At 38.1% G+C, this 12,600-nt stretch overlaps 1 protein-coding gene across 5 annotated transcripts in view; it reads left to right on the top strand.

The window, feature by feature from the left end:
• LRRC28 (leucine rich repeat containing 28) overlaps positions 1–3,495 on the top strand; it is a 190,259-nt gene extending 186,764 nt beyond the window's left edge. For all 5 annotated transcript variants that reach the window (XM_037832926.1, XM_037832925.1, XM_037832922.1 and 2 more), the window contains one exon: positions 216–3,495. In XM_037832926.1, the coding sequence (XP_037688854.1) occupies positions 216–288 (73 nt within the window). In that variant the 3' untranslated portion in view covers positions 289–3,495. The remainder of the gene's footprint in view (positions 1–215) is intronic.
• Positions 3,496–12,600: the final 9,105 nt, after the last annotated feature.

The following is a 12,600-nucleotide window of genomic DNA, read 5'->3' as shown; positions in this document are numbered from 1 at the left end:
ATCTGAAAACTTAAAAAAATGAACACACATACACACATACCCCACCTGATTCCATTGCTCATCTTTAAAAGGAAATTTACATTTCTATTGTGTAGTTTGTTGACCAAGCTTAATCCTTTATTTTCACAAAGAAAAATCCTGTCTCTAATGGAAAGAATCCAGAGACTTTAATCTTGAACTAACAGAGTTTGCAACTCTCTTTTTTCCCCTTCCAGGAGGACAACTGTTAGTTTTGTGGCTTACTGCTGCTCCACCCAGTGTCTGCAGACTTTTGACCTACTGAGTTGATAAACACTCAAGAGCCCCCGGGAGCGGGGCCAGCTTGTCACTGCAGTCGCCTGCAAATCGCACCCGGTCTGCGGGGCCCAGGGGCCGGAGTCCAGCCAGGGCACAGCAGAACTTACATCGGCCTTGCCAAACGTGGGTGGGCCGCAGAAATCTCTGGAAACGTCCGGATTGAGCTTCAGATCCAAACTGCCTTCCCTTTCTCCCCCAAAATGGAATATATCCCTGCCCCCCAAAATTAAGGAACACTTGTCTTCTGTGTGGTTTTTTAATATGAGTGTGTCTCATACACAAACTATTTACTTTGATGTGCCTCCCCAAACCTAATTGAAAGCAAGTTTCCATTCCCTGAAGAACTGATTTGATAATACAGCCAAATTAACTTGTGAACATGCATATCTTCACTGATAATTCTAATCTCCTCTCTTCTTTCTTTCGCCAGAGACTTGTTTCCCCCAGAGGTTATTCTCCATGGTTTCCCCAGTGGAAACCTGTCAGTTTTTAAAGAGTTTCAGCAAACCCCAAGGCCTCAGTAGTCTTGAATAGGGGGAGGAGGTGCCTGAGTTGGCGGCAGTTAGACTCCCGTGGAGGCTGGGCAAGGATCTCTGTCACACCACATATGCCCTCTTGAAAGTTTATAAGTTTTGCACTGTACTAAGAGACTTTTTTGGGGAGGGGGGCTTGTAAAATAAAAATATAGACTATGAATGAGACACTGTTACTTTAAAAGACTTTACAGAAAAATAATTTTGCAATTTTTTTATATCCTGATAAGATTTTTTAATGTGGGAAGAGTTTGAGGAATATTTGAGGCTTTAAAAGATCTGATCCTTTTCTTTCTAGATTTAAACATGTTCAGTATAATGCAAAAGGGGGAAGAAAAAAAAAAACACACCACAAAATGACCTCCAGTTTTCTTTTTTTAAATAAGCTTATGATTAAATTTATATTGACTATGAATATTTTTGTTGCATGTGAAAAACAGGCTTCAGCTACTTCTGCGATTGGTTTTTAACAAGATGACTCTAAGTGTTGCGTGCACACCTTATTTTAATACATTCATTATGACCCTAATTTGTTAGGTACTTACATGGTTGTGCAGACACCACTGAAAAAATGCAGGAAAAGCAGTTCCAAATTCTGCCTTGGACTTCTGCAAAAAGACCATAAACTGAAAGTGCATGAGATTACACCCTGACAGAAAGAAATGCTCCCAATGGGAGCGTTCTCCATATTTGCTCTTCTTTTGAAAAGATGGCATTTTAATGTTACTTTCCTGCCAGATGTTCATCTGGTTGCTGAGAAGTCTTCCTCCCTCCCTCCCTTCCTTCTTACCTTTAAATGACAGAGTTTTCTATAAAGAGTACTAGAAAAGGAACCAAGGTTTGCTTGGCAGAATCATTGTTTTAAAAGATTTTCAGACTTGTTAAAAATTCTGTCTATGGAATTTTAATAGCTGCCCTAAATCTGTAATGCTGGGTTCTAACAGTGCTAAAAATCCTACATCGTTACTGACAAATGTGTGATCTTTTCACAGTCACACCACCTGCTGCCCAGAAAGGAACTATCCATCTAGAATGCTGAAGGCAGAAAGTTATGTCTTCCAACTGCATTTGCACCATTCTTACTTCCTCTTGTTTCTTTCATAATGTGATCTGTTCAGCTTTAACATTTCAAAGGCATATAGAATAATAAGAACTGAAGATCTATATCAAAATATAACACTTCTTTCATCCTTTGGAATAATTGGAGTTTTAGTTCTAACCTCGACACGTATACAGAAGTTGGTGGGTGAAAAATGTAGTGTGAAATTTCACAAATGTGATTCAAGCCTAAGTGACAGAAAATATATTGCAACGTCTTTCTATTTCACCCTCTACAACCATATGTCTTAGAACAGAACTATGAACTGTGCTAACCTGATACTCAGGATTCCTGTTGAGATAAAGGCTTGCTGTGTTTTAACTTATTTGACATTTTATAAAGACACCTGCAATCCAAGCACCCTCTTACAATATATCGATAATAGTTTGTCTACTGTAGACCGCTGTGCATTGAACAGCAGCAACAATCTTTGGGCAGGCTCAACCTTAATCCCTGCTGTAGCACCTGAGCTTAATTGATGAGATGTAGAACTTCTCACTTGGTTTTCCTCATGCCTGTCATTATGGAAATCTGGGGCTGGATTCACTGATGTCATTCTTAACCTTTTGATATCATAAAGGAGTGACATAGGCCGGAGAAAATTTGCCTTCATGCTGTCTTTGAATTGTGTACATAGCTTTGCAGAAAAGCTAATTCCAAAGTTATTTATATATTGTTTTCTTGAGCAACAGTTATGCTAGGTAGGAAAATATTCCATGCAGTAATAATGGGGCAAAAGTGAGCTACTTAGGAAATAGAGTCTATTCAGATTAAGTTCCCATCAGTGATCAGATGTGTGGTTAACAGTAAATTTTAAATTCCAGGATAGCCTGTTGGGCATAAAGCCTTCCTAGAGTGTAGGGCAGATGGGGTTCATTTCAAGTAGATCACCTGTCAGTGTCCTTCATGACACCTAACTGTTATCATACCCAAAGTTACAGTTACATACATTATTTCATACATGTATATTTTAAACACACTTTAAAAATCATTTTAGATGACTAATACACAAAAGAGCCCTGGCCAGTGGAGGATCCACTCTGCTTAATGGAGAAGAGGAAGTAACTCCTGTGTCTGTTATCTGGACTTCCTCTTCTGGAAAGATAAGGTGTACGTTAAACATCTTCTGGCCAGCGTACTCAGCATCCACAAAAACCTCTCACACTCTGGCTTGTCTGACTAATTTAATGTACATCTTGCTTTTGTTTCATTGAACATAATGAATTAAAAGGTTTACAGTCTAAGATAAAAGGCTTCAGCATCAATTGGCTTATGAGGCCCCTGCATATGGTTTTCCTAAAATATATATCTATTCTGTAGTCTCGGACTTTCAACGCCAGTTTTTTAAATTATTAATAGTGATATTAGGTTTATGCTTCCTGAATTGAAAAATCGGATGTTCTCATCTTTGACATAAAAAAGCTTAAATGTGATACATTGATTTAACAGAAATCAAAATATTTTTGTTCAGATGATTTGTGAACATGGATTCCTAACTGGGCCAACACTAATGCAACAAGATATAATTAAATGTTGAGATGTAAATTCATTTCACAGACTTTTAAACACAGTCTTGTTAAGAATCTCATTTAAAATGTGTCCTTACATAACCCTGGCCATTTCATTATGCTTTCATTATTTCATGGTTTCCATTCATTCCTGCCTGCTGCTAATGAAGCACTCCTACATTTCTCCAGGAACTCAGTGAATACCTTGCTTTCTTTTCAAACAGAAGGGATTTTTATAAAGTCTACATTCTTGAAAATAGCCCTATGTTTGTCTTGAAATCATTCAAGTCTCACTGTCCCTGCCCAGGGTGTACCTTCTTATGTCATCCTCTAATAGAGCTGAAGGTGATGCAAGTGTCTCTAGGAAAGGGATTTATCACAGCTAAGGGACTGTTACCCTCAGGCAGGAAAAGAGATTGCCTTGCAGCCCAGGATATTCTCTTTGAAGCATAAACAACATAGTCCCTTGTACTTCAGTGACAAGTGCCACCAGCCCAGTATGGTGGCTGAGCAGAAGGCAGGGCATGTGGAGGTCATTTCTATATGTAATTAGGAAAGTTGCAAGGGTAGGCTGTTTTTCCCCCCTATTTTTACTACCTGTGTTAAAGAATGACAGCTTTTGTTTTTCATAGTAATCTTGAAACCCTACAATAATTCAAGTGTTATTTTCTGTATAATGAAAGGATTTTCTAAGACTTTTAAGTCTACCTTTTGAAAACATATGACAATATTCTTTTGGAGTGTGGACATTTTTCTGTAACTCATATTGTATCCAGTTTGGTTGCATCTCACAGCTGCTGCTGTTTATAGAATGATTGAGCTTGAGTTGTGTGAATTCCTAGAAGTGTTGATGGTGGTGGCTTCATTATTTTAACCAATATCATCTTGTTAAGAAAAAGAAGGGGGCATTAAATATTTAAGTCAAAACCAGTAGTAATGTCAGCAAAAATGATGGAATAAGAGCCTCCAAAAATTCTCCCCTACAAAAAGCAAGGAGCAACTGGAAATTTTTTCAGAACTCTGGAAATTAACCAATACAAGGAACAATTAATCAAGAAAAATGCCTGAATTTCAGTAAGAAAGGTGAGCTTTGTGGTGTCTTAACTTGCCTTCCTTTCATGTCCCCCTTTCCAGCTCCATGATATCATTGAAAACCAACAGCCCAGTCATGGTAAAAAGCTGCAGCCACCAGAGGGGCCACAATGTCATTGCAGCTCCTTTAAAGCCTCATTCCCAGAGAATTGTCATTATTTGATTTGTCTGATAGTTCCCCTGGGAGACCTCACTTGCAAGGCTGTCTTTATTTGACTGAATAGGAGCTTGCCAGATATGAAAAGCCTTTTCCCTAGGGACATATGTTGGGGAAAAAATTGTAGGCAATTGATTAGCCTGAGACAGTGGATACCAGCTGAGGCAAACTAAAAACCTTAAAAGGAACAGCTAGGGAATGAGAAGTCTGTAGATATCCATTTGAAAAGTTCCAACATATTCCTGGAAATTTAGAGGCCATGCATGAGCATAGGGCTTTGCATGTTGCAAGGGCTGTATGCATGCTCAGGAAAAGACCTGAGAACATCGTGAGCTCTCACTTAGGCTGACATTGAGGCTCTGCAGAAGCAGAAAATGGAGGCTGGGGTAAAATTGTCCACTGCCTGGCTGACTGTTGAAGGCATGCTCCAGCACAGACACCAAGCACCTTGGCAAAGACTGGGAGACTTATGGAAAAGACTGGAGACTTATGGAAATCTCTGTCCCATCACCAGCTGATCACAAAGTTACCTGAGCAGAGACTGCAGTGACCACACATAACAAAGAACACAGAATTATAGAATTAGTTCAGAAGAGTCACTAAACAACAAAAAAGCCTTGGGAGAGGGCAGAGTCTGATTTCCAGAGTTGCCACATTGTTATTTTAAATGTCCAGTTTTCAACAAAATATTATGAGACATGCAAAGAACAAGAAAGTCAGGAAGAAAAATAAAAGGCATCCAGTTTGGAAAGGAAGAAATCAAATTATCTGTATTTCCAGATGACATGATCTTATATAGGAAAAGCCTAAGGAATGCATAATACACAAGTACACACAACTATTAGATCTAATAAATGAGTTTAGCAAAGTTGCAGGATACAAGATTAATATACAAAAATCCATTGATTTCTTTATATTAGCAATGATAAATCCAAAAATGAAACTAGGAAAACAATTCCATTTACAGTATCATCAAAAAATACAATACTTAGGAATAAATTTAACAAAAGAAGTGCAAGACTTGTACAGTGAGAACTACAAAACATAAAAAGTAAAGAGTTAAATAAATGTAAAGCTATCCCATGTTCCTGGATTGGGAGACTCAATATTGTTAAGTTAGCAAATTGATCTACAAATTCAATGCAAGCCCTAGCAAAATTCCAATGTTGCCTTTTTTGCAGAAATGGAAAAGCTGGTGGAAATGCAAGGGACCAAGAATAGCCAAAACAGCCTTGAAAAAGAACAAAGTTGGAGGGCTCACACTTTCTGATTTCAAAACTTACTACAAAGCTATAGGAATCAATACTGCATGGTGCTGGCTTACGGACAGATAGATCAATGGAATAGAACAGGCAGTCCAGAAATAAACCCCTACATTTATAGTCAATTGATTTTTGACAAGGGTGCCAAGACAATTCAGTGAGAGAATGAATAGTCTTTTCAATAAATAATGAAATTGGACCCCTACTTCACATCATACTCAAAAATTAACTCAAAATGGGCCCAAGACCAAATTGTAAGAGCTAAAATAATAAAATTCTTAGAAGAAAACATAGGGGTAAGTCTTCATGACCTTTGATTAGACAATGGCTCTTAGATATGATGTGAAAAACACAAGCAACCCAAGAAAAAATAAATCAAACTTCATCAAAATTAAAAAACGTCAGTGCTTCAAAAGACAGTATTAAGGGAGTTGTGCCAGTTTGGATGTATTATGTCCCCCAAAACACCATGTTCTTTGGTGCAGTCTTGTGGGGGCAGACTTATTAGTGTTGATTACGTTGGAACCTTTTGATTGTTTTCATGGAGCTGTGACCCACCCAACTGTGAGTGACACTCTTGATTAGGGTGTGACCTCTTGATTGAATGTTTCCATGGCAATTTGGCCCTGCCCATTCAGCATGGGTCTTTGATTTAATCGCTGGGGTCCTATATAAGAGCTCAGACAGAAGGACCTCAGTGCTGCTGCAGCTTAGAGAGACATTTTGAAGATGACCATTGAAAGTAGACTTTTGCTAGTCCCGAGTTTGCCTGGGAGAAACTAAGAGGACACCCCCAGATGCCTAAAGAGAAACATCCTGGGAGAAAGCCATTTTGAAACCAGAACCCCAGAGCATACTCCAACCATGTGCCTTCCAGCTGACAGAAGTTTTCCAGACGCCATCGGTGTTCTTCAGTGAAGGTGCCCCATTGTTGATGCATTTGTTTGGACATTTTTATGGCCTTAGGACTATAACTTGGTAATCAAATAAACTCCCTTTATAAAAGCCAATCCATTTCTGGTATTTTGCATAATGGCAGCATTAGCAAACTGGAACAGGAGTGAAAAAAATAACCCACAGAATGGGAGAAATAATTTGCAAATCATATATCTGATAAGGGTCTGGTATCCAGAATATATAAAGAACACTTACAGTTCAACAACTAAAAGAAAAATAACGAAATTTTAAATTGGACAGAGGATTTGAATAGATATTTCTCCAAAGATATACAAATGGCTGACAAGCACATGAGAGGATGTTTAATATTGTTAGTCATTAGGGAAATGCAAATCAAAACCACAATGAGATACCACTTCGTACCCAGTAGATTGGCAGTGATCACATAGATGGACAATAGCAAGTATTGACAGGATGTGAAAAAAATGGGGCCCTTATTGTTGCTGATGAGAATGTATGAACTATACATTGCTGGTTCAGTCACTTCAGACAATGGTTGTGTGGTTTCTCAAGATGTTAAACCTAGACTTATATGATCCAATAATTTCACTCCTGAGTATATACCTAAGAGAACTGAAAACATATCAACTCAAAAACTTATACCTGTATGTTCATAGTAACATTATTCATAATAGCCAAAAAGTGGAAACAATTCAAATGTCCATCAACTGATGAATGGATGAGCAAAATGTGGTATATCTATGCAGTGGAATATTATTCATCTATAAAAGGGAATGAAGTATGGATACATGCTACAACATGGATGAAACTTGAAAACATTATGTGAAAAAGAAATGTCAGACACAAAAGGCCACATATCATATGATTCCATTTATATGAAATGTCCAGAATAGGCAAATCCATAGAAATGAAAGTAAATTAGTCGGCATCGTGGGATGGAGAACATCTTCTTGACCAAAAGGGGGATGTGAAAGGAAATGAAATAAGCTTCAGTGGCAGAGAGATTCCAAAAGGAGCCGAGAAGTCACTCTGGTGGGCACTCTTCGCACACTTTAGACAACCCTTTTTAGGTTCCAAAGAATTGGGGTAGCTGGTGGTGGATACCTGAAAGTATCAAACTACAACCCAGAACCCATGAATCTCGAAGACAGTTGTATAAAAATGTAGCTTATGAGGGGTGACAATGGGATTGGGAAAGCCATAAGGACCACACTCCACTTTGTCTAGTTTATGGATGGATGAGTAGAAAAATAGGGGAAGGAAACAAACAGACAAAGGTACCCAGTGTTCTTTTTTACTTCAATTGCTCTTTTTCACTCTAATTATTATTCTTGTTATTTTTGTGTGTGTGCTAATGAAGGTGTCAGGGATTGATTTAGGTGATGAATGTACAACTATGTAATGGTACTGTAAACAATCAAAAGGACGATTTGTTTTGTATGACTGCGTGGCATGTGAATATATCTCAATAAAATGAAGGTTAAAAAAAAAAAAAAGGAGTTGAACTGGGAAAAAAAAAAAAAAAAAAGAAAGTAAATTAGTGGTTTCCAGAGGCTGGCAGGAGAGGACAGTGGGGAGAGACTGCTAATGGGTATGGAGTTTCTTTCTGGGGTTATGAAAATAGTCTTGAAATAGATATGGGTAATGGTTGTAAAACCTTGTGAATATACAAAAAACCACTGAATAGTACATTTTAAAATGGTGTATTTTGTGGTATGTGGATTATATCTCAATTTTACATATCAAAGCTACGGATGCGACTTACTTTGCATGTCTACTAATAAATTACTTTTGGATGGACCAACAAGCCATCCAGAAGCCATGACTGGAACTGCTGTCATTATGGCTGTAAAATGGATGGAAACAGTGCTAACAGCTCATCTGGTTTCAGATTCTGTTCTCACTAGTAATACCAGTGTCCCACTAATACTGCAGTGATTTTAAAAAACCCGTTGGTGAGCTATCCAATTCACTTAATCCATTTATCGAATAGTCACTATTCGACCAAACACCCCAAAAGCAAAGTACACCATGAAATGAATGTGTTTGGAAATATAATCAAGTGGGAAAATCCATAAGGTACTAGGAAGTACTCTTCTGTAAAGTACTTGGAGGTCATATTTGCTTTTTATCCTAGGTTTCCAATTCTGTGTTTTGGTTCCTTTCTTTGCCTAAAATGAAGCTGTATAAGGAGATATTATTTACTAAGCATCCTGTCTTTTCAGCTTAATTATTAAATATTTGTGTTTATTTTATCAGATTTTCCAAAAGGTATTCTTTTTTTTCTTTTTACATAAAAAATTCTTTTTTATTTAGTATAGGAGTTTACCTGAATCCCAGTCTCCCTGCAGAATTCTCCATCCATGCAATACTTTTCATGGTTTCTAATTCAGATTAAAGCAGCATTTTTCTCATTATCAAAGCAATACATCAGGCTGGAGAAAAGAATGAAGTAAAAGCTCAAAATCCCAGTACTCCCTCCATCTTCTAATGAGTATTGTCAACACTTTTATTTTGTCTATCGTTTCACTCTTTTCCATGAATCCTACACACACACATTAATTTACTTAAATGTTATCACACAGTTTTATAAACTTCTTTCTTCACCTAATATATTGTGAGACTTTTTCCATATCAATAACATAGATGTGCATAATCTCAAACTTATAGTACACATTTCCACCAATATTATTTAAGATATTTCCAAGCTTTTATGAATTTATTCTGTTTCTATTGTATTTGAAAATATCACTTTCAATGTCTTCCTCTATTTAGTGACAATTTGTTTGAACAGGCAGATTATTTTAAAATAAGTATGAGATTGCCCCTACTTTTATAAATACATATTATCAGTTTAGCTATTTTCAACCAGAGTAATCTTGAAATTCTTTACTTTTATTTAATGTCAAACTCATTGTGATTGGAGCCCTGAAATAGGATTGAAATCAAAATGAACTTTTATACGTGTAACTGTCTGGTGCATCACAGTCACTCAATTTTCAATAAAGAGATTATATACACACACATTTCCATTTGGCATATTTTTTAGAGCAACAAAATATGATCAATTAAGCTTTTGCTTACTATTAATAAATTCACAGCATTGATTTCCATCAGATTCACAGCCACAATATTAAATAGTTAGCATGTTAATCTGGGATCAGTTAAAATAAGCAGTTTGCAGAAAGAACAAGTGTTACTGTAGACAAGAAAATGGCATGAAAAAGACTTGGGTGGGGGGGCAGTGTTAGGGGAGTGTATCAGCTGCAGAAGAGTAAGCTGCACCCTTGGGGAAGTTTCCAAGGCTCACTTCCCAGTGGCTGAGGAGCTCTACAGACTTAGGAATCTGAGAATAAAGAGATTAGGATCAGGAGAAAAGTCCAAAACAAAAGGTACCACCACTTCAGGCAGAAAGCATGACTTAAAACAAAAATGAGCATAAGGTTACCGGTAGACATATTTTCACTCTATCCTCTTTTGCTTTAACAACTTGCATCCTGCTTAGTGAAAGAAAATCCAAATTGAAGAAAAGAAGCGTTAAGAATTTGTTACCGTGGGAGTTCTCCTCTGCCTCTACGGAGCCATACCCAGCCCTACGACAAGTTGCAGAGCCCATGACTGCTGGGAGACGCTCCTAGGCAGAGGGTGGGGGCCTGGCGTCTGTTTTGATGGGCATGGTGGTGGGGAGGGTTCTTCTGCAGAAATCCTAGAGTCAGTGCTTAGAAAACCTGCACTCTAAGAGAGCCATCTGGTTAACCCAAAGAAGCTAGGCTAAGGGTGTGTTTGGAGGTGAAGAGACACCTTGAGGCTTTGCAGGTCATTAAACAAGCCCTAACTTAATAAGATAATATTCCATTTCAGAAGAAATGGTACACGGTTCCTTACACAGGGCTTGTGAATTTGCAGTGTTTGGCAGAGGAAGAGACATGGGAAAAAACTGAAACTCTCAAGTTAAACATGAAACGTGAGATTAAAGAGCAGAATTATCTGATACCACAAGTATCAAAAAGAAAGCAAGAAATGACTTGATTTTTGCCTGCGCCTGTGGCCACCTCAAGGAGTTGTCTTCACATGCTACCTTTCTTTGGGACAGTCCTGCCCAACCCCATATCTTTGCACGGATCTCGCTGATGCACCTGAATTGGCAAACCTATCTCAGAGAATGTGGGAAGTTCCTTAATAAAATTCATCAGGCACCGCCCCACCTGGCCCCCAGCTTTCCCACAATGCTCCTTGCTGGCCCCTTTGCCAAACCTGTGTCATGCAACTCTGGATGATTTCTACCTCATGTCAGTTACTCTACTTCTATTAGGTGATTCCCTTTTTTCATAAATAAATACTCTAGTGATCTTAACCAGGAATTGTGGTAGCTGTAATATGCACACCGCGTTTTTCACGTCACCAGTATTAAAGTACTCTTCATTTGACTTGTTTGTAAAGACTTGGCCCTAATCCCCTTCTAGAAAAAGTCAAGAGTTTCATCTGGACAACTTTTATGTCATGCTTTTCACCAGACTTTTAAAGATCCAATCTAGCGAGAGCCTTCATTTGAAAACCTACCATCTGGTGCTTCGCTTTGAGTCATCGCCATAAGTGGCTGAGGCAGTACACACTTCAAAGCTTTTGTTAAATGGTTGTTTTCCTTTTTACCCTGCAGCTTCCTCATAACAAAACTTTTTAATGTTATTTTTACAATCCAGAGTAATAGTCAAAGCCTTCACCTCTAAGTGGTATCCTGGTTACTCTGAATAAAAGAAAAGAATCCAAATGAGACTAAAATCTAGGCAAGGACCCCACCCAGATGGGCAAAACTAAAGGAAATTGAAAAAAAAAAACACTCAATGCCTACCAAGTTTGTAAAGCACTTTAAAAAATTCTCCCCTCAGCCTCATCCTACCACGTGTACTTAGGAAGAAAGAATACAAGGTATAAATAATGAATGAATAGAATAAATAGATATGACATTGTGTAAAAACAACCAGTCATACTTTTGCACTTGTGAAGTCAGTTATTTAGCTATGTTTTGCCCTATATAGAGGTTTAAGAATATTCAGACATGTATCTGTTACACAAAATAATCACTTCATTTCCAAAAATACTCTCCTGCTACTAACTGAATTTAAAAAAAAAAAATATGCAGCAGGCAAGCTTAATTAAGCTTTCCAGGTTGTTAAAACTCTGCTTCCAGAACAATATACTATTCTTACAGCCCCACAGTTAAATTGCAAGAAACAAGTAATATTTATTAGTCAGGAAATTTTGCTCCCTTTCTTGTACTTAGCACTAGAGTCCATTGTCGGGGATTTTTAATTGAGGGAACCCAAGACTGTATTGGGCAGCCGAAAAGAGTTTTGTTCTGCCTGGTAACTTCTACCTCAGGGGGAGAGGAATTGACAAGAGGCCAAATTCCTTAAGGAAATTTGGGACTGGTTGAAACCACTCCACCCCACCTTGCTTTGATGATGGTGATGGATGATAAGTTTTAATCTTTCAGCACCTGGTGTTCACAGCACAGGCTTCACAGCACCAAAACAACAACAAAGAGGGAGCTAAACACATCATTTCTAGGTTGGCAGCATGTCCCAGAGCCTGCAGAGGGGGCAGGAAGTAACAGGACGAGGAAAGAAACTTGGTTGCCTTTTCCAGACACCATAAATGGGAACATCCAACCTGCGGAGAAACCACAGGAGACGAGAAAGGAGTGTTTGGGACTCTGTAGAAAGAGTCGCACAGG

The sequence above is a fragment of the Choloepus didactylus genome, chromosome 4 (genome assembly GCF_015220235.1).
Source record: "Choloepus didactylus isolate mChoDid1 chromosome 4, mChoDid1.pri, whole genome shotgun sequence".
Classification (NCBI taxonomy): Eukaryota; Metazoa; Chordata; class Mammalia; order Pilosa; family Megalonychidae; genus Choloepus; species Choloepus didactylus.
The sequence above is the reverse complement of the archived record's forward strand: the minus strand, read 5'-3'. Positions and strand labels throughout refer to the sequence as shown.